At 52.8% G+C, this 26532-nt stretch overlaps 1 protein-coding gene across 9 annotated transcripts; it reads left to right on the forward strand.

The window, feature by feature from the left end:
- The first annotated feature begins 13191 nt into the window (after window positions 1–13191).
- On the forward strand, window positions 13192–26289 carry ERLIN2 (ER lipid raft associated 2). 9 transcript variants are annotated; one of them, XM_075174711.1, is made up of 11 exons: window positions 13192–13377; window positions 13485–13566; window positions 13978–14024; window positions 14519–14580; window positions 15470–15595; window positions 17541–17614; window positions 18039–18097; window positions 19366–19457; window positions 19803–19892; window positions 22157–22236; window positions 23351–26289. In XM_075174711.1, exons 1-11 carry the CDS (start codon window positions 13271–13273, stop codon window positions 23558–23560), a joined length of 1029 nt encoding a protein of 342 aa, XP_075030812.1. In that variant the 5' UTR covers window positions 13192–13270; the 3' UTR covers window positions 23561–26289. The 9 variants fall into 9 exon arrangements, 7 of the variants coding, with proteins under 7 accessions (XP_075030812.1, XP_075030814.1, XP_075030813.1 ...); XM_075174713.1 differs by having other exon boundaries at window positions 13200–13377; window positions 25365–26289; XR_012677441.1 differs by lacking the exon at window positions 19366–19457 and having other exon boundaries at window positions 13200–13377.
- Window positions 26290–26532: the final 243 nt, after the last annotated feature.

A 26532-nucleotide genomic window follows, 5' to 3' on the forward strand; every position in this document is an offset into this window, starting at 1 on the left:
GGGGGTGCTGCGGCCGGCGGGGGGCCCGTGCTGCTGCCCGCCGGCCCTCCCGAGCCCCGAGGAGGGGGCCCTCCCCAGGCTTTTTATCCCGGCAGCAGCCCAACCTTGGCAGCGGGACCCCCGGCCGTGCCCCGCTCCCCCGTGAAATCCCACGTGCTGCTCTTGCCCCGCATCACTTTTTTTTCCTGCTGTCGAGCGCTTTACTCCTGTTGCATTTTGGGTGAGTCATGCAATTAATCCCAGTTAATTGCCTTCTCTATATTGCCTTATGCCCTGTGTTTAAATTCCTTTGTGTCCTTTGAGCTGAAAAATAATGCGCTTAAAACAGGGACTTGTTTTGCCAATGGGATTTTTAGTTTTCTGCCCGTTCCTGCGAGCGTGGCCGTAGGCGTGCGGCCGGCAGGGAGGGCCCTGGCCGGGGTCTCCTGCTGGAAACGGGAGAAGCTGGTGGTGCGAGGGGCCGGTCTCCCCTCGGCTGGCGGAGGGGTGGGCAGCACCGTCCCCGAGCTCCCCAAGGCTGGGGAGAGGCAGGTTTTGCAGGTCCGTGGCTACCCCTTGCCCTGCTGTGGACGTGGCTCGTGTCCGGCTCTGCCCGCGGTGGCCCTGCTCCTTCGGGGCGGGATGCTTTGCAGGATGAGGGTCTGGGATTTGCAGGATTGGGTTCGGAGCAGAGGGGGCTTTGCTGCGGCTGGGCGAAGCTCTGCCCGGTGGGCAGTGGCAGGAAAGGGGTGCCAGGCCTGGGCTGCTGCGACCGCGCCGGTGTGTCCCATCCCCGTGTCCCATGGATGCTGAACCCTTTGGCTCTGGGCGTTGCAACCGATGTTCCCTGTGGAGCAGGGCGTCATGGGGTGGCAGGCAGAGCACCGGCAGGCACCTCTTGTGCTACCGTCCCCTCTGCCGCGGAGCTACGCGGTGGCATTTGAAGGCGTGCTGGGCCCCGCTGCCCCTCGGGAGCATCACTGCTCCCTGGATGTGGCCCCCACTCCTGCCAGTGATGCTTCTCGGTGTTGGCCTCGCTCGAGTGCCATCGGTCCTCGGCGTAAATCACGGCTCCTCAGCTGAAGCTCAGAAATGCCGTGCCTGTTGCGGGTCCCTGCCGCAGCATTTTGCTCCACCGTGCTTCTCCCCGGCCATAACCAGGCATCTCCGCTGCCAGCGCCGCTGGAGACCCTCGTGCCGCGGGGCGAGAGGGCAGTGCCGTGCTGCCCGCGGATGCATCCGAGGCACGATAGCCCGGCACAGCCAGCGCTGGGTCTCGGGGCTGCCAGGGCCGTGCCGTGTGCCAGCCGGCGAGTAGCTGCCGCAGAGCAGCCCGGGCAGAGGGCGAGGGGCTTGCAGAGCCCACCGTCCTGCTGGAGCCCTTCTCCCAGAGCAGGGCAAGCTGCCGGCTGCATCCTCCCCTCACGGCAAAGGTCCGTCTCCCCTCTCCCCCCAAACCCCTCCTCATGCCAGGACGCTCCCAGCTCCAAAACCGAGCCCATCGCCTTCCCGCCACCGACGGTGGGAGCTGGATGCTGCTCGGATATGTCCTGCTGTGCAGAAGGTTCCCTGAGGAATATTTTTTCCCCTCCCTAAAGACTGCAGCACCGGGGCCAGCCTGTGTAAACGCTGCAGGGTATCATCTGATAGCAGTCGACACTCAGGGGCTTTATCTGCTAGGGAATGATTGTGTTGCCAATATATTAAATAACTCCCTATCTAATGTATGCCCAGGTTACTGCAGAATTCATTTTATAATAAGAGCACTGGGATGCACTTTATTAATCATTCTGTCTAACAACCTGCACTCCACAGTTTCGGTTTGATTTGATTCAATCCTGTCTTTCTGCAAAATATATGGCTGAGTGGGTCGGATAATGTATGGCTTAATTTAGAGTTGTATGGGTTTGAATTACCATTTTCATAATGTGCTGTGCATTAATGTGTTGCATCATTTATACAGAAAAATGTGCGAGGTTTCAAACCTCTCCGGGAGGCAAAAGTCACCTAAAGGGAACAGGGAGCGACAAAAAAAGGCCCTTTCAAACCCAGCCGGCGGGGGGTGGTTTGGGGCGGGAGGGCAGGGGCTGGGATAACACAGGTGGGCGATGGCCGCGGGGGCGGCGGGTTCGGGGCTGTACCGGCGGCTCCCCTCCCTATTGCACAACAGCAACTTCTCCGGCTCGCCCCGAGCTGCCGGGGACCTCCAGCGCTTGACTCGCCGGTGACCCCAGTGCCGGCGCTCGCCGCAATCGCACCCGCCGTCAGTCGCCCCGCGCCGCGAGGAAAAAGCTCTGATTATCCAAATACAGTCATTAAAGGGGAAATGTGTTTTTAGGACTGTCAGAGTGATTAATGAGGGTTAGCAATCCTTGCAAATGCACTTGTTTAGTCTAACTGGCAGCCTCTATTTTCCTATTGATTTATTGCGGCAGTTGCCGGGGCCGCGGTGTGTGTGGAAAGAGCCGGGACGCGCTGGGACTGTGCGCTATTTAAACGGCGAGCATGCAGGGCTGCGTGGTGCGCGGCGGAGGGGCCCGGCCGAGCGGCACGGCGCGCTTTGCTGTGCCGGGCTGTCGGAGGCAGCCGAACAAAGGCAACATTATACCTTGTGCTGGGGAAGGAATGACTTGGACGCACATGCAGAACAGCTCCGCCGTGCTGCGTGCCTTATAAATATCCCCGTTTGTAAAGCCCGAAGCCCGTCTGACCACAAATGATCTGTCCACCTAATAAATATGTGAATGAAAGAGCAAGGCCATATTTTTTTTTGTTGTTTTCCTTCCTCTCCTGCGCACAAATCCCCGATGGCTTTTAGGTGATGCAGAGGTGTCTGCCCGCAGACGTACAAGGCGTTTCAGAGACCAGACCGGAGCACAAAGTCTTCGAGGGCTGGTGCGCGCCCGCCAAGAGGAGGTCAGGTCAGGATGCAGAGGCAAGGGCCGGAGCAGAAGCGATGGTGGGTGGATGAGAAGTTTCTCAGCTGCACAAAGCAGCTTTTCTTTTCGTGTGAGCCCTGGTGGAAGCCCCGGAGAATACGGGCTCTGTGTTTGTCCTCCCAGCCGGAGCGGTGCGGACATCTCCTGTCCTTCCGCCAGCATCCCCGCGCCCAGCCCGGCCGCTCAGCCTGGAGGTCAGGGGTTTGCTTTGGGGGATGCTTCGTGCTGCGTATGCCGAGAGCAGACCCGGAGGGACAGACCCGCACCCGGAGATGGCCCCGGCAGTCAACGCCGCCGGCGGCAGAGCTCCTGTTGCCCGGGGCTGCGTGCCGGAGCCGGGCAGGGAGCAGCCGGTGGCGGTGACGTGGAGCGGATGGGGCAGCCTGGGGGCACCGGGGTGCAAAGCCGCTCCCCTGGTTTGCAGCCGTGAGCGTGGCCCTGCGCCGGAGCCCAGCGCTGCCCTGCCCCGTGGTTTGCCTCCAGCCAGTTTCAGCAGCAGGACAGCACAAATGACGGGAGGCCTTGGAGGAGGCGCGTGGAGAAGAGCAAAGACCTGGAGGTGCTCGGGGAGCCCCCCCAAGCCAGAAGAGAGTGGGCAAGCGCTCGGGGTGCTGCGGTGACCGGGAATGCTGCGGGTGGGAGAGGGCTTTCATACGGTTTTGAAGCCACTGCTGTCACCTCCCTGGCCGTAAATCGGTGTGCGGTGTGAGTCCTCCCAACGGCACCGGTGTCAGCTTGCAACAGCGATGCACTGACGTCTTCCCCACCGTACCAGGACACCCAGTTTTGGCTGGTCACCAGTTACCCCATGGGAAGTGCCCAGCATGACCCGTGGCCATGGCACCTCCCTTATTCTGCAATGTCTGATCCCGGGTGCTGGAGCCGGCTGACCCGCGCCAGCTCAGCGTGGCAGTCCGGCACGGGGCCGCTGGCGGGCTGCAAAACACCCCGGTCCTCGGTCTGAGCCCCAGCCAGCGCTGGGCTGCAGCCGTTCCCTGCAGAGTGCAGCCCCGCTCGCGCAGATTTACACCGGCGCGCGTGTAAGTGATACTGTTCATTACGGTGATGCATGGTTAATAGTTATCTCTCTGTTTATTATCATGATGAATAACTGAAGAGTCGTAATTCTGTATACACAAATGTTTCAGCTAAATGCTCGCTGGAGAATGCTGGGGGAGACGCTCGGCTGACAGCTCGGTTTACAGAGTATATTCCTTTAGCTCAATTCACAATAACAAACAGATTTCCACAGACCATAATGTTTTCTAACACGGTGTTTATGGAAACCTCCCAGAGCAGCTTTACCGTGACTTCATCCCACCTTCCAGCGCGGTGCACGAGACGGGATGGGGGGATGTGACCCCTGCCAGGACGGACCCACGCGGAGGTGCCTTTGCAAGAAGAGACGGTGGGACGCCGCTGCTGCGCCGGCGGAGCTGACCTCGACTGGGTGGCACGCTCAACGCTGTGCGGGTGCAACACGACCTCCGCCAACGCCTTGTGGTCCCAAACGCCAGGGATCATCCCTCCCGGCCCGGCAGAACCCAGAGGCAGCCGAAGGACTTGCAGCGTCCCGGGCATCTGGCGTCTTTGGGGGGCTTTACAATCCGGCCTCCTGCAGCCCAGCTCGCGGACACCCCGCTGGATCAGGGAACTGAAACGGCCTTTTTGTGTCCCCCATGTCTGCAAGAGGGCAGCTCCCCGGTGGCACACGGGGCCACGCCAGTGCCGGTGCCCACCGCAGCAGCTCATGCATCTCCGCCGGCCACCAGTGCCTCACTGGGAGAGGGAGACGCTGCTGCTCCGAAGAAAAAGGGACCAGTGGGAGCCTGGAGGTACTGGTGCCGCCTCTCCATCAGCAGCTCCCGCAGGAGGGGTGGTTGGGGGGCTGTGAGAGTGGAGGACAAAGGAGAGGGGGGGACTGAAGCATTTAAAGATGTGCTGGATCTTTCTTGCTGAGCCCTCGCCACCTTCTCTGCGCTCCTCTCCTGCTGGGGAGGGAGGAGAGGGGAGACTGAAGCACCCAAAAGATTTGCTGCATTTTCCTCTCCTGGCTTGTTGGCTCACTACCACCCAGAGCCGGCCGATGCCGCACTCCTCTCCCGCTTTCCACCCCGGCCGGGCTAGGAGCGGGGAGCAATCAACCCTTTCGCTGTCCCGGCTCGGGGCCAGCGCCCAAGGATGGGGCTGCCCATCGCCCCCTCGGCAGCAAGCCCGGGAGCCCCGCTCCGCTGGGCAGAGCTGCTGTAGAAGTGACTAATTGTTTCTGCTGGAGCAACGGTTACCTTCGCGGGGTTTCGTTCCAGTTCCCTGCACAGGCTCGGTGACGTCCACAGGGCTGGAGCGGGACGGTGGCCAGTCCTCCCTGCGAGGTGGGAAGAGCCATGTTCTGTGGAAAATGTCTCTGACATGAAGCAAAGCGCGAGCCAGGCTCGTGGGGAGCTGCTGATTTGTCACAGGCATGGAGCAACCCGAGGTTTGCAAGCAAATCGTTGCTCAGCCTGCCCCGGATAACAACCCCTTGCATGGCAGGGCTGGGAAGGGGAATTTGCCGCCTCGGCTGCTGGGAAATGGAGCTGAAAAGCCCTTCGTTCCTTCTGGGGTTTCTGCACGTCTCTCAGGCTCTGGCTGAATTTTGTATTAGGAACAACTGCTCGGGAAGGGCTCTCTGGGCGCGCACCTCGCCCGCTCCTCCAGCTGCAGAGATGTGCTCTGCCCCGATTGCCGCGTTAATAATTCCCAAACCGTTTTGACTTGTGTGCACCGGCACGGCACCGGCGGGGAATCCTGCGGCACGCGCCGGCGGACCCCCGCACCCGCAGCCCCCGCGCCGGCTCCAGTCTACTGCTGGCTGATGAACCTGCCCGGCTTCTCCGGGGGCAAAAAGACAGGAGGGGCCCTGGGGCAGGGGTCGGCGGGGTTTCTCCCCAGGGAGCACCGTAAGGGGAGCACCAGGCTGTCGGCAGCCGGTTCCCGGGAGTCCCAGCCCCAGCAGTCGGGGCTCTCGCTGGTGCGTCCTGGTGCAGAGCCCACAGCCCTCCCAGCCTCGGAGGAAGCTCTCACAGCACTGGGGTCTATCCTGTCATTTTTGGGGTCTGGCTCACGCTGCTTGGGCACTGGGGGTTTGCATACAGCACCCGTCGTGCTCGCAGATGAGTTTGGGGAGAGATGGAGGCCAGGGCAGAGCCAGCGCAGGGCCGGCAGCTCCGGGGGCTTGGCAGGGGATGCTGCGTCGGGCCAGGGCACGGGGAGAGCTCAGCGCCGAGCCGCAGCTCAGCCAGAGGGTGGGCAATGGGCGCGGGAGCCGCTCCGGCTCCCGGGCTTTTGTTGCTCCAGGTTGCACCCCACATTAAACGCTGACACCCACCTGCTTGCACCCCAACACGGCGCAGCGATGGGCTTTTGGGGAGAGGGGCCAATTTTCTCCGTGGTGCGAGCACAAGGCGGAGGGGGTACCAGGGATGCTGTTGGCATCCCGCATCCCACCGCCGCCCCGGGGTGCCCCTGCTCATCCCTCTCCCCCATGCCCTTCTCTCCGCTGCCGTGAACAGCCCTTTTATCTCTTGGGTAGGTACAAATGGAGCTGTCAGATGCGATCAGCCCCGCGATATGACAGGTTGCGGGAGCCGGGGCCCCTCGAACAGAGCAGCCTTGTCTGTCAGAGCCGCCTGACACTCCCCATAATGGCCAGATGGATGAGACTCTGAAAGTAGGGCCCGGCGCGTTTTCAACTCTATTTTGGGTGAAAACACTTCTTGAAAGATCTTGAAAGGAGCTGGCAGTTTAGTAGTTCAAATGATTAATGAGCACTGGCTCTGCCGGGTGGATTTCTCGCGCCGTGCCAGCAGCTGGGCTGCTCCAGCGGGCCAAGACACGCTGCGCTCCCCCCGCGCCCCCCGCGCCCCCCGCGCCCCCCGAGCCCCCCTGGTTTTCCCGGAAATGACACCAACGCGACAGGCCCCGCATATGGAAAAAGTTAAATATAAATTACTGCTGAAAGAGGCCTCGCTGAGCGGAGTTAGTTAAAGATGTTTATGGATTCAGAAACACGGGCCTGCATATGTATTTAGGGATGACAAATGTGATTCAATAAGTAAGGAATTTCTCCGTGGGCTGAGGCGGGACCCGCGCGGCGCAGGCGCTGCTCTGGGCTCACCAGCTCGGCCGCGCCAGCGCCATAAATCCTGCAGACAGGCTCCTTTTTCCTTCCCGGGCAGCTCGGCGTTTGTTTTCATTTTTTTCCCGGATCAGACCAAGTTGCTGCATCTCCTGCACTCGGGATGTGACAGCACCGCGCCGTGCCTGGACCCTCCCTCTGCCTCCCCCCGGGGCGGCTTCGTGGGACTGGGAAAACCCGATGGATGCTCCGTGCGGGTCACTGGGGACTGCGCCGTCCACGCCGCCACCGGTGCCAGGCACGTCCCCGTCCCTGGGCTCTCCTGTCCCCCCGGAGAGCCGCGCTCGGCGGAGCAGCCGGACCCTTCAGGACTGTCAGCAGATGATTAATGACCAACAACCCCGAAACTGCCCCGATTGCCAGTTTGGGTGTTGTTTGACCCGGTGCTTAATGAGTTCAGACGTACTTCTGCAAGCCACTTCACGTGGGCAGCTGGGCAGCCTCACGGAGCCCGGTGGGGCGGGGGCACGCGCGTGTCCCCCACCCAAACCGCCCTGTGCTCTTCTTGAGCGTCTCACTTGGGGCGCACAATGTCGGGGACCACAACAAACTAACGCAGGAAACCCCCAAACTAAACTCCAGCTGCCGTGGCTGGGGCCAGGCAGGGCTGCGGGTCCCAGGGAGGGATGCTGGATTTGGGGTGACAAAGCCCAGCGAACCTGCAGCCATGGGCAGCACAGGAGCTGGCCCCTCGGCTCCCCCCCATCCTGCCGCCTCCGTGGGGCTCGTGGGGAAGCGCCTTTCGGGGGGTCAGCGCCCGGCCGGGCTTTTGACTGACAGCCACATTCCTTTGGCCTGATTTTATTTGTTAGCAGCGTTTGGCCTGGACACAGAGACAGCTAATGAGGGACTGAGTTTATTGCAGTTTGATTTTTCTGTTAAAACAATACAATAAAATAAATGCACTTGGAAATCTGGTATGTGTTTGTACATAGTAGATTTATGGCTCTGGAGGCTTCCAGAGAGACGCAGCCTTTCATTCCCTTCCTTATTGGAACAGATCATATTGCAGAGTTTAAAGGGCTCTGGAGTTGTGATTTATTTGAAGGGAGAAACTAGGGAAATCCAACTATCTGTTCCCTGGCTCAGATCATCCAGTAACTCCCCGGCCAAGGGGACAGATCTGCACCTCCTCCACGGATTTTTTTTTTTTCCCCTCCTGTCGCTTACATTATCCTCCTCTAAATATATCACCGAGACAGGGCTGACTCCTGACCTGGGCTTCAGCACCTCGCTGAGGCTTCCCCAGCCCTTCCTGGAATCCCACAAATAAATCACGCTCCTGGAGCCCTTTCCGAGCTCCTCCGCGCCGCTCACGGGACGGGACCTGCACGGGGCCGGGCACTGCCTTGATCCAGAGCAGAGATCAAGGCAGAGATCTTGTTTTTATCTCTGGAATCGGGTGATAAATCCATGCCACCGGTCCCTGCTTCCTTTCGGGGGGGCCCTTTCCCCTCCCTCGCGGCTCTCCTGGCGTTTGCACGGCCCCTGGGCAGAGGAGAGCACAGCGGCTTGGATCCAGGTCAGGATTCGTGCCTGAAAGCCTTTTTCATGCACCTCCCAACCTGCCGGCCCCAGCCTTGTCCCTGCGGCTCAGCCAGACCCGCTGATGGGGGATGATGCTGCGGCTCCTGCATCCGAGCAGAACCGCACTCGGGGCTGGGGCTGCCGCGGCCGCTTCCCTCCCACCCTCGCGGAGCAGAACCGGGTTTTGCCCCCCTCGCACCCCGGGGATGAAGAACCTCTACGGCTGTTGCGGGAACAACCGGAGCATCACCGCAATGGCTTGACACTCGGTGCTGCCGTGGTGCACCCAGCGCCGCCCCAGTCATCCCAGTGGTTCCCACTGGCAGGAACAGGGTGAGACTGTTCTCCCAGCCTGAAAACGGGGTTTTTCTAAAGCATTTAATATTTGCAGGCAGGAACTCTCTGGGTTTTGGTGCAAAACCCCTCCTGCTTCTCCCTGGTGCTGAGTACCTCCAGGACATTTGGGAATGACCAGTTTGGGTCCCACCAACAACACTCATCCTTCCCTGTGCTGTGTCGGGGGGCCCATGGGAGGAGATTGCACTGCGCTGCCGCCGAGACCATCTCGGCTGCGGGACAGACGAAGAAAGGGAAGGAGCGACCGAGGTTTCCAGCCCGGGGGGGACCCGGCTCTGGCGACTGCTCTCCTCCTCCTGCCCCTGCTCCATCTCAGCTTCTCCAGCTCGTCTTTTTCGTGGGGTATTTTCTCCCCCTGCGCACAGACAGGCTCTGTTTGCCATTAGCTTCCCCTCTTCTGCCCTAGGAGCTGATCCGAGTGCTAATTCTCACGCATGTTTCGGGTAAATCTACTTTCTTTCCTGGGATGAATTGTGGTTTCCAAGCGTCATTAATCATTTCCCTTTAGAAAACAACGTCGGGGGGCTGGAAACATTGCTTCTTTATTTAGTGGGAGGATGACCTGGCACGCTGGCGCCCGGCCACGGGGCTGGCGTCTGTGGGACGACGTGGAGCGAAGCCTCGGGGCGAGCTCCCCTCCGCTGTGCTGGGATGGCGGCACTGGCTCCCACTGGGACCGTTCCCCGCAAGGACAAGCCCCCCGGCCCCGAGGTTAGGGGTGAGCAAGAGCCCATGGAGCAAGAGGATGGAGGACGGAGAGGAAAACGCTGCCAAAATGCCACGTGTTTTAACCCTTTCCCGAGAGCTTCTTCCCGGAGGAGTCGTTCCCCAGGGAGCTTGTTTGCACCGTGAGATGTGTCGTGGCGACAGCAGAAATGCCAACCCTGTTCTCTGCCTGCCCCAGGTGCCCCTCAAAATGCCTGGGACATGAAATCAGGACCCTCCGCTTATCGCCCGCCGGCGGGGCTCGGGTGGGCAGGGAGTCAAAGGAAACTTCTCCTGCCCCGATTGCAGCGAGGGTGAGAGGTGCAGCGAGCACATGTGAACGGTTTCCTCCTTTCCAGCTCAGGACTGTCAGAGGATGATTAATGGCCAACGCCGCAGAACTGCCTTGATTGCCAAGTGCTGTATTGTTAGCACTGACATGTAACGAGCCCGGACATACTTTAACACAATTCTGCACCATAATCTGCAAATAACGTTCGATAGACTTAATTTGTTAAGTATTTCCCCCCTCACAGTCCCTCTCCCCACCTCCTTTCCCTTTCAAAGGCATGTCAGAGCGGCCAGGGGCCCGGCCGAGCGCCCCGCAGCCCCCCAGCCCCGCTGCAGCCCCAGCTCTTGCCGGGGATTTCCCTTGCCGGGCTCGGCTGCTCCTTTAGGTTTCGGCTAGGAGGCAGCTTTCTCTCTTCTCCCAGCCAAACAAAAAATCAACTTTTTATGCACATTCAACCCTGTGCAAATTCAGTCCCCCTGCCGCTGCCGGGCTCCGGTGGGAGCTGCAATAGTTAGTGGCAATTTTGGGGTTCTGCCAGATGACTTCGGGGCTGCCCAGGTCGCCACGCACCCGGGTGAGGGGCGCCTTGCACCCAGAGCCCACTCCCGGCTCCCAGGTAAAAGCCCCGGCGGAGCCGCAGTGAGTTACAGCAGCACCAGGCGCTCACGGAGCACGATTCATCCTCGAGGCGCCTTACAAACGTCGTATTAAACAGTTATTAGGCATCACGGTCAGCGAAGCGCCGGGTTTGCCTTTTAGAGCAGCTTCCCCCAGGAGGTGCCTGGGGAGGTGAGCGGGGCCGTGCTGGAGGGTGCTGGGAGCACCAATGGGTGGGAACAGGGATGGGATGGGGATGGGATTGGGATGGGATGGGATGGGAAGGGGATGGGGACAAGGATGGGATAGGGATGGGATGGGGACAGGGATGGGATAGGGATGGGATGGGGACAGGAAAGGGATGGGGATGGGGACAGGGATGGGATGGGGATGGGATTGGGATGGGGATGGGGATGGGGACAGGGATGGGATAGGGATGGGATGGAGACAGGAAAGGGATGGGGATGGGGATGGGGACAGGGATGGGATAGGGATGGGATGGGGACAGGAAAGGGATGGGGATTGGGATGGGGATGGAGACAGGGATGGGATGGGGATAGGACAGGGACAGGAAAGGCATGGGGATTGGGATGGGGACAGGGATGGGATGGGGATGGGATGGGGATGGGGATGGGAATGGGATGGGGATTGGGATGGGGACATGAAAGGGATGGGGATGGGATTGGGATGGGGATGGGATTGGGATGGGGATGGGGACAGGGATGGGATTGGGGTGGGGAAGGGGATGGGGACAGGGATGAGATGGGGATGGGATTGGGATGGGGATGGGGAAAGGGATGGGATGGGGATGGGATTGGGATGGGGATGGGGACAGGGATGGGATGGGGATGGGATTGGGATGGGGAAGGGGATGGGGACAGGGATGGGATGGGGATGGGATTGGGATGGGATGGGGATGGGGACGGGTCTGGCGAGCAAGAGCTTTCCACCCCACCGCTCTGGCTGCGCACGGAGGTAACCTTAAACGCCGAAGCAGGAACCGTGGGGACAGAGTTTTTCCACCCCTATTCACAACTGTCAGGCGGTGATTAATGGCCAACAGGCTCGAAATTGCCTTTATTGCCAGCCCGGCATTGTTACTTGTGACAGCTAATGAGGTTAGACAGACTTTTACACAGCGCTTTACGCCAGTCCCGGCGGAGCAGCCCCGGGGGGTCGGTGCCCCGGGCGGGGGGACCCTCCCCGCTCCCCAGCCACGACCAAGCCCGGGCACGTCCCGGGGGGCTGCCCACCTGCCAGCCCCGGGTCCGTCCCCCGCGGGCCGGGGGGAGGCAGCGGGCAGGCTGGGACCGCGGCGTTAACGAGAGCGCTCAGAGACCTTCCAACTCGTCTCCATTAACTGCGCAGTAAAACCCGTGAGATATTTTTATAGGGGCTCCACTGCAGCGGGGCGGGGAGGAGCAGGGCAGGGATGAAAAAGTTTTCAAGTGCTGGAGAGAAGTGGGTGTAATAAACCATTTGTTCATATAAAAAAGCCCGTGCTGTTAAAAACCAGAGAGCCGCGGCACAGACACCACCAAATGTTCATGGCCCCGGGTCCAGAAGTAATGATTTTTTTGGCTTTTTTTTTTTTTTTCTTTTTTCAGGATTATTACAAATAATATTTACCTTTGTGCTAGTTCACATCTTGATGCTGTTAAACACGTGGCCGCAGCTGGTTTCCCATTCAGGGCAATGATACAGCGCCAATGTTATGAAGCAAAACCTCGTCTGCGAGCCAGAACACCCCACATTTAAAAATCTATTACTTTTCAATATTATATGAATGTATTTTGCTTCAGCTCAGAGCAATTTCCTAGTTTACCCTTATTAAACTGAGAGGGGGCTGAGCAGAGGTTCTTGATTTATGAAACACATACTGGATTCATTAAAACCTTTAAAGATTTAATACATTTTATCAAGGCCTTAAATCTGGGCAAGCGTTTTTAAAAAAACCTAATACAGGGTGTATTTCATCTCTGGCGCCCTTTTGCGCTTATTTAAGGGCTGTAAAATTTGGATTGACAAATATCGCGGATATTTCATTCCTTATTTCTAAACGGCGCTGAATCCTCCTGACAGGCTTGTTATATATAACCCTCGGAGATCTATCAAGTGTAAAGATCAAATTATTCTCCTTTACTGACGTTTTATACGTCTCTCCCGTGTTTTTTAAGTCCCCTTCAACAGTTACAGAGGTGGAAGATTTAATACGTTTTCGCCTGGCCCGTCACTTTTCCCGTTACTGCCCCTCCGTCTGCCCAAGCAAGGGCCGAACGGGGAACGGGGGGCTCCGCCGCGGCGGGGAGCGGGCGGCGGCGGAGCGGGGCCGTGCCCGGGCCCACGGGGCCGTGGGAGGCCTGTGACGGCTCCCACGCGCGACCCAGAGTCCAGCGCAGGGGAGGCCCTTCCGTGGGTGCCTCCCGGGGCGCAAGGCCGCCGCGGGGCCGGGCGGAGCCCCCCTCCCGCTCTCCCCCCGTCCTTGGAGCGAGGACCCGGCCCTGCGGGGCGAGGGGCGCCGGCGCGGGCGGGTCTCGAACCCGCGGACCCGCGGCTCCCGCGCCTCCACCGCCCCCTGGCGGGGCGCCGCCGCGGCGGAGGGGCGGTCGCGCTGTGATGACGTCAGGGCGGCGCCGGGCCGGGGCGGCTTGAGCGGGCCGCGCCGTCCGGGAGAGCCGCCGCTGCCGAGCGCCGGGCATGGCCCAGCTGGGCGCCATCGCGGCGCTCTCCCTCAGCTTCCTCGCCGCCGCCTTCCTCTCGGCCATCCACAAGATCGAGGAGGGGCACATCGGCGTCTACTACCGGTGAGGCGGGCCCCGCGGCCTCCCCCCGCCCGGGCGGGCCGGGCCCTGAGCGGGCCGGGCCCTGAGCGGGCCGCCTCTCACGGCCCTCTGTTTCCTTCCTTCCGCAGCGGCGGGGCGTTGCTAACCTCCACCAGCGGGCCCGGCTTCCACCTCATGCTGCCCTTCATCACGTCCTACAAGTCAGTGCAGGTGCTGCTGGGCCGCTGCCCGCCCGCCGGGAACGGGGCCCTGCCGCGGGGGTGGGTCGGGCTCCGCGGGCCTCCTGCCGCCCCCGGCCCTGCGGACGCGCGGGGTGGCGAGTTGAGAGCCGCTGTGGTAAACGCCGGGGCTGGGTCGTGGTGTCGGGCTGGCGGGGGGGTCGTGGCGGCGTGTGCTTGTGCCCGGTACCGGGGGAGAAGCAGCTGTCGGGACCGTCCCGCTGAGCTTTGCACGAGGGACCGAGTGAGGCAGCTTCGGCTCTTGCTTCTGGTGGTTTCCCCGAGGGGTGCAAGGGGGAGATGGGGGCGGAAACCTGCGGCTATTCTATATGCTTATGAGCCAGTAGGATTTGTGCAGGGAAAAGCCTGTCTCTTAAGACTCTCTTCTTAAATCTCTCTTCAGACCACGCTGCAGACGGATGAGGTGAAGAATGTTCCTTGTGGTACCAGGTGAGATGTTCAGCTGTTACCCCCCACAATCCTTCATTTTTGCTGGAAACCTTTCGATCCTTTCCCTTTTCTCCCCACTGCTTGCTCCAGCGTGCTTTAAAATGCATAGATTTGTTTTCATGGACTGGATTTCCCACCACCACCCCAACTGAAATCGGCAGAAGGCTCGGAAATGTGTTGCCCAAGCTGGTGAGCTCTGCTGGGGTGGTTTATGCGCAGCCATGCTCAGGGTCTGCACTGACTTTTCCAAGCCTGGGCTCACATTTCACGATCCAATTTCTGGAGACACATGTAATTGAAACCAGGAGCCTGGTGGAAGGAGTGGGGCGTTGGGGGTTTGCAGGAGTGCAGCAGCAGTGCTGCACCTCCGGGTGTGGATGCGGCGCTCAGCCCGCTAGAGGGGAGTGTCCTCCGCTCAGAGCTGCCCGGCTGCACAGACAGAGCACTTGGCCTCCAGCAAACTTCATTTTTTTTCCTTTTTCTTTCTTTTGCAGTGGAGGAGTGATGATTTATTTTGACAGAATTGAGGTGGTGAATTTCCTCATCCAGAGTGCAGGTGAGTTCTTCCCCTGTGACCCTGCAAATCCTGAGCTGTTCGTGCTCCTGCTAGTATGAGATGAGCTGGAGAGGTTGTGCGTCGTTGTGCTTTGATTTGGAGCTGGGATGTACCATGGGTGTTCCCCTGTGTATCTTGTAAAGCCCCGTACTTCCTGGGTGGAAACTTTAAACCAGCTCTCCCAGACATTTTGTGTGTTTATTATTTCTCGCATGTACCTGCTCTATGGTGCTAGTTCCTTCACTAATACCTGAATACCATCCCTTGCTTTTATTATTTATATTATTATGGCCCCGCTGGGCTTTATGCTTCAGTGAAGAACTTCTGATTTGAATAACGAGGTGTGCAAGAGGTAGGGGAGACAAGGTATCTGTGAGCAGAAGGCTGCCTCTGAAGCCCAAGGAGAATGGCCCGTGCAGCCTTTTTTTCAAATTCTTTGATTTTTAACCTCCTGTTGGTTACAAGTGCGGTGTAACTGCCTGGCTCATCAGTGGCCTGCTTTGAGACCTCTGTTTTACACCAGCTGCAGGATGCCCTTCTCCTCATTGTGCGTAGACCACAGAGTCTCTGTATTCTGCAGCTCAGACACAAGCCATGCGTGTTTGCAGATAGTGTAGAGAGGGCTGTTATTAGTTAGACGTCCTTCTGTTTACAAAGCATGTGACAGAATATTGGTTAGGGTGTTATGAAACATTAGCAATAAATAAAACTCCCCTGAACAAAGTATGTGTTTGTGGTGCAGGCTTCTCTTGTGGGTGGATTCCTCATTTCAGATTGGCATGCGACTCTTGCTGCTGTGACTGAGCCATAAGGTTTTCACTGCGAGTGCTCAGCCCAACCCGAGACATCCCGCCATCCCAGCGGCTAACGCTGGTTTCTTCTTTTGTAGTATATGACATAGTGAAGAACTACACCGCTGACTACGACAAAGCTCTCATCTTCAACAAGATTCACCATGAGCTGAACCAGTTCTGCAGTGTCCACACACTGCAGGAGGTCTACATTGAGCTGTTCGGTGAGCTGCCCCTCTGACCTTTCGCTGTTGGATTGATGGCTCCTTCAGTGATGTTTCTGATGGCTATTTGCATGGTCTGTTGGTGCAGAAGTCGCCATCCCCAACTGATGGGCTTTTTCCCTATTAATCCAGTGTCTGCTGTGTTTGGAATCAGGATTGTGAACCAGCTACCGTCATTTACTCCTTGTTATCTTTTGGTGCCGAGTGCTTCAGTATGTTGTAACAAAAAAAATCCAAACCCAAACCTGCCAGTAGGAGCGGAGGGCTTTAGGGACGAAGGGAGCGCTAATTCTGCAGTGTTCTTTGTGTGTTCAGCAAATGTGACTTGTTGAATCAGTCGCAGGGTTTGCCAAGCCTGATGGAAAAGCCAGTCCCCTGCTCTTTGCTGTTACAAAAAGTATGAGCAAGCACTCCCTGGCCTGTGGGTTTGATTAGCTTTGTGTCATGCACGTTGCCGCAATGCCTGGGCACTGCGAGTGAGTGCTGGAAAACAGGACTGCTTGGCAAGGCCCCGCTGACCTTCCCTCCCTCGCCTCAGGCCACTGGGAAATCAGGCAGCACAGACACTGGGAGAACAAGAGAGAGTCTGAAGAAAAGTTGTGGTTTCTTGGTAGAAATAGACCACTCGCTGCCAGTGCTGAGTGTTTTCTTTATGGCTTTGGATTGACAAGAAATCCCTTCCAGTGTTTCAGCACTACAGCAGTGCTGACTGCGGGCAAAGTGTTGCTGTGAGTGGTTTTGGACCCCAAATGGACAGAATTTGTGCCTGAAAGAACACAGGGTGTTTGCAAACTCCTGTTCTCTGTTCAAACTGGGCTTTCCAAGAAGCCTGGCTATCCGCTTTCCGACAGGCCTCCGCACAAGATGCGGAACTGGGGCTCGGTTCCCCTCCAGTTCCTTTACGGGGCTGCTGGCGGGTGTACTGGTTCTTTGCTGATGGAGTCTCCAGATGTCGGCAGCTGCTGACGACAACTGCTTGAAATGGACTCAAAGCCACTGATTTGCACAGAAGGAACTTGTATAAACTCCCGTGTAACTCTTTGTTTGAGCTGAATGTTTTCTGGCTCAGGAGTTCTGAAATGGGGCACAGCCCATTTCGAGCAGACTTATGTCATTCTCTGCCCCCACATCTGCAAGCAGGTGCAGGAAACTGATAACAGCTGTTTCCTAAACTCCTGGCTGAACTTCATTATGAGTGTGAGTTCCAGATAGCTAAACTGGGACCAAAGCAAATAATCAAGGAGTGCGATGTGATCGCTTTCAAGGCCATTACATTTTTATTTTCCCTTTGCGCTTCTCAGCAGGCCCCAACTGGAAACACTGCTATCCTTAGAGCTTTTCATTGAAGCAGGGTTTTGGTTTGTATTTCCTTTTGAAATTTCTTAGCTACGCTGGAGTTAACTGTTATCCATTGAGCCAAACAGACGTTACCGATGATTTTTTTGCAGCCTATTAAAATGACTAGTGCAGCCATTTCACATTTCTGCCTTTCCATTTTCTTTGTCTCCTGCTGGCACAGATGCAGTTCCTAATCAGTCACGGTTTAGCTGGACCACTTTACTTCAGGCCCTAGTTGGGAAGACATCAATGGGGGAGTGGGTTAGAGCACAGCTTCTTTATCGTAAAGATGCTACTTCTGGCTTGGAAAGATTCCAAACTGCAGGTTATGGGAGACTGGAAAGAGTTTCATTTTATGCCTGCCATGTCCCTATAGTCTGTCCCAAGTGTTTGGTGCTGGTCAGTGCCGCCTGACGCGTTGAGGGAGATGGGAACCTGCCGTGGGGTCAGGGATGGCTTTTCTCAGCCCAGCACTTCTACATCAAATTTACATTTGTACTTACTTTCCAGGAATAAGAAATCTGCGCCATTCCAGCTAATTCTGTACGTGTTGACAGCAAGCTGCCTTGCGGGGTTTTTAGTTACCTTTGTTTTTTTCCCCAATCAGATCAGATTGATGAAAACCTTAAACTGGCCTTGCAGCAAGACCTAACTACAATGGCCCCTGGATTAATTATACAGGTAATCAGGATTCCACTTTGAGATGTCTAAGGTGCAGAACATAAGGAGGGGTAAGGGCTAAAAGGAAATAGGAAGCTGTGAAACTTTTTTAGAAAATTGCTTTATAATACAGACTTTGTTTAACTTGAGGAATGAGAACAGTATCCTTTCCATCCCCTCTTAGGTTTGATGTGTTGGCTTTCTTTGGGTGTTATTCTGGGTACTGGTTTACCCAGGTTATAATCTCCTGTCATGTCAGGGGATCATTCAGTCCTACGTTTGCTCTGTGGAGTTTGGACCTGGTCACAATTTCTGCAGCATGTGAAAGCTTTGTGTGGCAGAGCATGCCCTAAGCGTTACCTCCCCCATCCTCTGCAGCCTCAGGGGCCATTTGGCTTTTGATTGTTGGCTGCTTGCCTATGTTTTCTTCGGTCTCTCTTTCCAGGCAGTTCGAGTTACAAAGCCAAACATCCCTGAAACAATCCGGAGGAATTATGAGCTCATGTAAGTGCCTGAGAGTTACACCTTTGTGTTACCAAAAAGAATCGGTCATCCAGATTAATGTGTTTTCACAGCATGCAGTGATCGGAGTGCCCTCTGCCAGGCCTGCTCTCGTGCTGCCGCTCAGAAAGGGTCTGGTGAGGCTGCAGCAGATGAGCACGTGTCTGTCACTGTAAGTGGCTGGCAGGTCACTGCTGAGTTAGAAGGTATCTCTCCATTTTGAACACTTGAGTACAGAAATTGTTTGCCCAGGGGCTCCTTCCTCTTGACACTGGCCCTGTTTTAAAGAGGCCTCCCAGAGCGTGTGAGTGGCAGGTGGATAGATTCCACCACTAATCCTGTTGTTTGAGTAGGATGGAGAAACTGTTGATTCAACAGGCTGAACACTTGCAAAGCTTTGAAATAACTTTCTTTAATAGCACTTGACATACTGATCCCTTTTCAATGCTCTGAGCCAGCTGCCTTCTCTTGCACTTGATCATTCAGAAATGCTTATGTTCTCTAAGCGCTCTGCCAACAGAGTCTCTGTAGGCCAGAATAAGATCCCTCTCGTCCATTTTGCTTCCCTAGCATTTCATATGACCTTTTGGTATCGTGGCAAGTCACGTGCAGTATGGCCATGCTAGGCAGAATCCCAAATCAACCTGTTATCTGTTGCCATAAATACAGCAGGATATGTATTGACAGAGACTTGTTCTTGACTCTAATCTCTCTTCCCTAATTGGGAGCAGGAGCAGAGTATTTTATTTATATACACACTTTTAAAACTTCTTAGTGTATGTACAAAACAGTAAGATAGAAAAGGCTTTAGCAGGTAAAATGCACAGAGACATTTGATTGAATGAAGGGTGATTTCAAAGCTGTATACTTCCAAATGAAGAAAAATAACCGTCTGTGAGGGCAAGGCTTTTACAGGATTTTCATTTCTTACTTTGTTTAAATAATTTCCTCATTAACAGTAGCCCAAAAGACTTACAAATGCGTATGGTCTGTGACCTGCCTCTTGTAGAAGGCAGTATGGCAGAGAGTAGCAGGGAGTGTTTCACACTCGCTTGACTGAAAGGTCTTCCTGCTGTGGAGGGGAGGAAAAGACGCTTTGGTTTAGGAAGAAAGCTCTGCGTGTGCAGGTACCTGCACTCACTTTCCTGATTGCTGCCTGCCCTAAACAGTGCTCGAAGGAGGACCGAGCCAACAGCTCATCCTGGAGATGTGGTAGGCCACACCACTTCAGTAAGCTCACGTTTTGTAACTGGCTTCTTCTGGCTCACTAGGGAGAGTGAGAAGACAAAGCTGCTGATTGCAGCACAGAAGCAGAAGGTGGTGGAGAAGGAAGCGGAGACAGAAAGGAAGAAAGCCCTCATCGGTCTGTATGTCTTTGCTTGAAGGCAGTAACTATAGGGGGCTGTGGTGGGGTAGACAGTAAAAAGAACACAGACATTGGGGAGGGATGCAGCTGGTTCACTGTTGGGTGATCTCTCTGCTGCATCTGTTTGCTGCTGATCTGAAACTCTTCCAGAGGAACTCGGAGTTTTTCAGGTGGGTTCCAGCTTTGCCCACAAATGTGGACTGATGCCTTCTGAGGGCTGAAAATTCTTCCCACAATTTATTTCCACCAGAAGGAGGTGGTGAGGACTTCCATGGGCGAAGTTGCTTCTGGCATTAGGAACACTGCATGACAACAATGTGGATACGTTCTTTTTCATTTCAGAGGCAGAAAAAATTGCACAAGTTGCCGAAATAACTTACGGACAGAAAGTGATGGAAAAGGAAACGGAGAAGCGAATTTCAGAGATTGAAGGTGAGTGGTGAGCTTTCCAATAAGTAAATGTTCTGTGGTGAATTTTATCTAAAGATCCTGAAGCAGTTTACCATGGAGTTAAGTAGTTCTTGAAGTGTGTGTATTGACTCTGTTCTTCAATCCAAGCTGACACTCACAGGGGTGAAGTTTCTGGTCTGAAGTCTTTTGTTTTAGCCCAGGTATGTGGTACCTTATGTAATGCATTGCAGTTCTGAATAAATGTGTCTGAATACTCAGATTTTCCCAACATTTTCCCAGCCTACTTTGCAGTGGAGTTTTCAGGGGGGCAGATCAGTCAGGATAGTAGAAGGCATTCAGGATGCTTGGGCAATGACAAAGTTAGTGAAGCTTGACTCCAGATTCTTAGGTGATTCTTCATATAACATAAGTGCAGGAAGTATAGTTGTCACAATTACCAAGGAAGGGAATGGCAGGCTGGTGTCTTCCTAAAAGAAGTCGTGCCAGGTTTTGGACAATGGCTGCAGACTCTCACAGAAGTGGAAGCATCCTAAAATACTACTGTGCGATCTTGTGGGGGCAACCACATCTCTTGATTATCACAGTAGGGTGGGGTTGTGGAAGCTTTCTATCCTTTTCTTGCTTAGGATTCTTCCAGAACCTGTCTCTTACTTGGAGGGAAGAGGAGGTACACAAATTTAGCTTTAGTTGTTTGTGTAGTGTGAAATATTTAGAAAACAAAGCCGGCTATTACACACTGCAACAGCAGGGCTCTGTTATGTAGCTTCCAACTCCTAAACGTTGAGAGAAGGGAAGGGGGAGCTGCTTCCTTTGAAAATGTAGTATTTTGCTTTAACCAATAAATCTGTAATATCTCTGTTTAGTTTGCATTTTTGCTTTTTCATCCTCCTTTAGTTTTGCAGGTAGCTACTTTTAGGAACCAGGGCTGACCAGAGGCAGGAATAGGAATGTTTCTTTGCAGACTGTGCTTCCTGAAACTCTCTTTTTCAAGGTGATCTTTCTAGTAGGTTAAGTTAAGAAGATGTCCCCCCCCCACTTCTGATACAATGCTTTGTCAAGCAAATTCCAGAACATGAAAAGGGGTCTGCATTTCCAGCTCAGAGTGGCAAGGCCTTGTTTTCAATCACATTCATTATAGGCCCTGCCAAGCTTTGCAGAAGGCCACTGAGGAGCCAATTAAGAGTTTTACAGATCGGCAGCTTCTCATGAAGAAGTTCTTCGCGGAAATACAATGGTGTTTATTTCTTATAAATGTGTGTCACCGGGTGTCAGGCCTTCAGTTCAACTCTGGGCTGGCAGAGGATTCCTGTCTCCCTCATTCTTTCTAGTGTCTCTGACTGGGACCACTCTTTTTAGCCAAAACAGAGGAAGTCGCGGGCCAAACCATCCAATTGCTCACAGGATTCCCTGCTAGTATAGGTAAACAAATGGTTTATCCAGCTGTGCAACTCTCAAATCCAGACCAGCATGTATTAACAATCGTGTGGCTCTCTGTCATAGAAGGAATGTCAAGAGATCACATCGAACCAGCCAGATGACACTCATCTTAGCCTTTACATGGTAGCCTGATACCACATCATTGTCATTGGATAGATAAAAAGTCAGAAGGAAAAAAAGGAATGCTATACAGAAAGGGGAAGTGTTTCTTTCCCTAAATGTCTTCGTTAGGAGTCAGGGAATTTCATTATCCTGCAGGATCAGACCCCTTACGCAATTGTTGGTATTGCAGAGAAACAGCTCTCCAACATCTGCCCAAGGGGCAGAGCCTGTAAAGGTTAAAATCGCCTGCCTCTACGTGCCAGAATCTTAACCTCAATATCCCAGGCAAAATCCCATCTGGGGAATTGCATTCACAGTCACAGACTTCATCTGTAGAGCAGTCTGCTGTGCTGTTCTTGGAGTCCTGTGCAAATGTCGTGGGTAAATACCACTTTTGCAGTGGAACAGTTGCTGCGTTTTCAGCATGAGAGTTAGTGGCTGGCTAGAGAAGAAAGAGTGTTCTCAGCCCGCGTGACAGGGGTAGTAATAAAAACCTTATGTTTATAAAATGCTTTGAGGTCTTCAGTTGCAGATGCAATTTACTTATTTAATGCTATCATCCTGCAGCGTTTTAGATGTAAATTGAGATCCCATTTCTGGGTTTCCCATTTTGTTCCCTCTTCCCCTTGTTGTATCCCATACAGTTTAGATGTGGTACTGGCCACTTTAAAAAGTTTCCAGCTGCAAATGGTGCTAACATGGCTGGAAATAAAAATCTGAATATGAAAGCATGTGTTTTCTTCCAGATGCTGCGTTTCTTGCAAGAGAGAAGGCAAGAGCTGATGCTGAATGCTACACTGCTATGAAAGTAGCCGAGGCTAACAAGGTATTGTTATTTCCTTATGCTGTGCCTGGAAGCGGGGCTCCTTACATTAGGCTGTATAGAAGCATTCAGCAAAAGAGCAGTCTGTGTTTATTGTTTGCTTGTTGTGTCTCATTGTTTAAGTCAAAAAGCAAAACAAAGCCATCTCCTCTCAGAAAAGTTTTCACTGAGACTGAAACAATTAGATCCTTATTTGCAAATTCATTTTCTTCTCTGGACAGATAAATTTATGTCAGGATACATGAAATATCTGGTCATCTCTGGAGACAGCTCCGCCAGATGCTAATGGGGCCATGGCTCCCTCTGTAGATAGAATATCAGTTTCAGTGTTGCCCTTTCACGCTGTTGTAATCAGAAATGTCGATTCATCCCAATCTGCAAGCTCGCAAGCAATCAAAGCAGGGAGATCTCTAGAGTGACAGGCAGGCTTAGAGTAAACAAGCGTTCAGGTAAAAAACAAATGGAGCTGATCTTATACACCAAACTAACTAGCCTGGCAAAGCCTTGGTCCTGCAAAAGAAAAAGAAAAAAAAAATCAAAACTGGAAACAGAGAAATTATATGGATAGGACTGCCAGGCTTGTTATTGCCTCCAGCAAGTTCCCAGGACATCCCCGCAGGAAGGCGTTCTGTTTTGTAAGGGTCAGTGAGAATGGACAGAGGTCTGGGATGTTTGTGCACAAGTTTTGTCCCAGTTATTCTATCCTCTCTGTTATAATGTCATTATCTTGAACGAATGAGCTCTGCTCTCCGAAACAGACTCGTCGATCTACTCTTTGGAAAAAAGCCAGTTGTATTTTTCTTTCCAGTAGCTTGCATTGCAAGGGCTTTCAGTGAGTTATGGGCTTTCGAGCACCTCCATCTCTGGTATGTTTGGATTGAACGTTTCCCCAACTGCTTTCATTACTTTCTCATTTTGCCATTTAGTCACTGGGATTTAGAGCTTCACTTAGACATACTGAAAGAGAGCCTTCTTCTGGGCACGCCGTCTTTTCAGCTGAAGAGAGGATGAGCATGCCTGATAGTGTTGTGGAAAAGTGGATGCCTCGTATGCTCATGACAGAAATTTGCTTTTGACTGAATCAGAGCTGTTGGTGATCTGTTTTCTCTTTGTGCAGCTGAAGTTAACTCCTGAGTACTTGCAGCTGATGAAATACAAGGCCATCGCAGCAAACAGCAAGATATATTTTGGCAAAGATATTCCCAACATGTTCATGGACTATGCGGGAAGCCAGACTAAATTTGCAGAGGGACTGGCAGAAGGAATCCAAGAAGAGGATGGGGCAGGAACCAGTGAGGACACAAAACTACTTCATAACGTCAATTGAAAAGAAAGATTTCTATTTGTTTTATATCAAAAGAAACATGAACTGGGAAGTTCCTTTTTGTTTTCCCCCTTTCCTGTACTGGAAGAGATGAATCAGACTTAATCCTTTCAATCTTTTGTATGACAATTAGACACAAAGACTTTGATATTGATGGGGTGTTTTTTCTGGTAACTTCTAAGCAGCCAGCTCCAAGTATGTCCTCTAGATGCACCTCTCCCTGCTCTTGGACATACAGACCAAATTATTCTGAAGAGGCTAGCTAGACTATCTGTTCTGCAGCCAGCTTAGGTGGGTACTTAATTTTGAATTGAGGTGGTTTGTAGCAGTTGGAAGTAAAGAAATTTTGAGGTTTTGGAGGGAGGGGAATTGCTGCTACAACTTCTTGTTTTGTTTTTTTTTCTTGTTGGAAATTTCGAGTACTTTATTTCAATCCCCTTTTAAAAAAAGGTGCTAGACTTTTGTACACTACGCGTGTCTGCTTGAAGACCCAGACCTTGTCCAAACGGCAGGTTACTGCCTGTTTTATGGGGCGCTGGGACGATCTAACAGCCTGTGTCTATGCTCCAGGTCTGTCCTGAGTGCAGGGTTGTAGCAAATGCACAAAAACACCTTTTACTGAGGTCTGAGCCGACGTGTTTTGCCTTGGTAGGGCAGCCGAGACCACGTGCACAGCGAGTTACAGAAGCTCAGCTGCAATTCTGCAGGTTACCTAGTTACTGTGGGGGGATCTAAGCCTTAGACCATGTGTCACGCAGGTAGTGGCCCAAACTGTTCGTTTTCTGCATCTGAACACTGGTTTGTTTTCCATTTGTCGTATTTGGGGAGGGCAAAGGGGAGTCTGTGTTTTGAGGCTTTGGCCAGCCGTTCAGCTGCTAGGTGAGGGGCGTAGGCATGCTGACAGAGGCAGTGTCCTGCCAGTGGATAATTGGACTTGATTTGCAGTGAAACCAGACTGCAAGCACGGTACTTGTCACAGTCGTCATAGTTAGAAAAACTAGGGAGAGAAGAATTTTTGTCTCAGGGACCCTGACTTTGCAAAAAGCCTTGCTGGCAAGTAACTGCTTGAATGACTCGTCCCACGGTCATTACAGCACGTTATCTGCCTCTGCAAGACCCAACTGGATTTCAGTGTTTACAGTGTCTTATTGGAAAGAGGACATTCAGGTAAACTGAAGTGAATGGAACCGAGTTACTGTTGGTTTTGGGGTTTTTTTCTGAAGAGGCCTTGTGAAAGGAAGATTTACTAGTAGCAAAGGACACAAAACATCATACTGAAAAGTCACAGGGCAAAGAAAATAACCTCTTGTCTCTGAACTGTCCAAAGATAATTTTTCCTTTTTCACTCAGAACAATGCTATATAACGTACCTTTCACTTCAGAAAACTGATTAATTCTTCACATACCAGATGCAAAGAGGTAATAGGGTTTTGTTTTACACACATGCAAAACTTGGGGGGTGTTAAAGACAAAAGTTCAGGCCTAGAGAGAACTTTTTTTTTTCCTCTCCCTAATCCATCTGCCACTTGGCAGGAGAGCCTGTTTATTAATTGCTGTTATAATTTGCAGCCAACATGCTAATATGAGATGATGGAAGTGTAAGTGCTAACTTAGTTGTCAGAGACCAGCCTATTGCATTTGCAATCTTGTGCCCCAAACACTTGCTACCTACTACACTTGGTTTCACTCTTCAGTGTTTTAAATATGCATTAGTATTTTTAATAAGGCAATCACACTAAGATAGAAATCTGATTAATTTCAGCTGCTGGTTCCAGTATTTTTACTTCAGTTTTCTTTTCCCTGTTAGGAGAGTGACTATTGATACTTGAAAATGCAAGATAAAAGATAAGGATCAGTTTCTGCTGGAGAAAAGTCCCATCTCCTATGTGTCGTATCTGTTGGAAAATACGAGCTAAGGCAAGTTCCATCTCCAGACCTATGTACTACGTTAGAGAACACAGCAGTCAAAAAATTGCATCAATAGGTAGGCTGTAATATTACTGATTCTTATAAATAGGTCTCTGCAGGAAGATTATGAACAGGGAATAGCAGAAACTTAGGAATGAGGTAATAGTACCTAAACCTTTGAGGATGATCTCATTGGGGATTGTTCTATGTTCATGTTAGAGATTTCCACTAGTAACTAAAACCTACTTTTTACGCGAGTATTTTTCACTAATGAAAAGATCCAAATAAGCCAAAGCGGTATTATAAAGTATGTTTTTGTATGACTTCATGGTAAGACAATAGTTTGCAATAAATAGGTCTTAATGATTTTTTTAATTGAGAACATTACTGCTAAAGTATTCCTGTAATTTAGTTAAATTGTAATAAGGGTAAAAAAAGCAAAAACAAAGTTGAAATCATACCGTCTTCACATGCCAAAATCCATTGTTGCATTTTCATTCAGGTTTCTTCATTATACGTATAATTTCCTTAATTTTCCAGAGTAGATCTGTCACTACATGTAAATCTTTATTCCATCTATCTCTTTAACTGACATTTTGTCCTAATTTCCATAATCTGAAATCTTGAAATGAAGATCTGAATTTTAAAACCACTCTGTATAACAAAGAAAATACAGGTTTGTGGCACTGCTGATACCTGAGAATTGCTGGCGGGAGCATGGTAATGCTTTACCAGTAGAGTCTTTGATCTTCTTATGTATTGAATTAAAAGCCTTTTTATTTTGGTATTTGCTATGACAATAAAATGGCCTTCAATTTTAATAACGGTCTTTTTTTTTTTTTTTTTTCCCCCCATGGATAACCTTTAACACAATGTGTAGATATATTTGCAGGGGAAAAGTTACCAGGGATAACATCAAGGCTGCTGCTGCTCTAGCGGGAGAGCGTGGAGCCGTGGGGTGCTGCGGCTCGGTGCTGTGCTGGCAGACACACGCCTGTGCCGCTGCACGGTGCCAGTTCTCCCTTTCCAGTGAGCAGGAGAGAGGAAAGCGGAGCTCCGGCAGAAGA

This window comes from Calonectris borealis, chromosome 27, assembly GCF_964195595.1.
Source record: "Calonectris borealis chromosome 27, bCalBor7.hap1.2, whole genome shotgun sequence".
NCBI lineage: Eukaryota > Metazoa > Chordata > Aves > Procellariiformes > Procellariidae > Calonectris > Calonectris borealis.

What these genes read in the sequence shown, in the direction of transcription:
- ERLIN2 (XM_075174711.1), top strand. Translation starts at nt 13,271, where the DNA reads ATGGCCCAGCTGGGCGCCATCGCGGCGCTCTCCCTCAGCTTCCTCGCC. An exon ending in CACATCGGCGTCTACTACCG is followed by an intron (nt 13,378 to 13,484) that starts GTGAGGCGGGCC and finishes TTCCTTCCGCAG; the next exon opens with CGGCGGGGCGTTGCTAACCT. An exon ending in CGGAGGAATTATGAGCTCAT is followed by an intron (nt 18,098 to 19,365) that starts GTAAGTGCCTGA and finishes CTGGCTCACTAG; the next exon opens with GGAGAGTGAGAAGACAAAGC.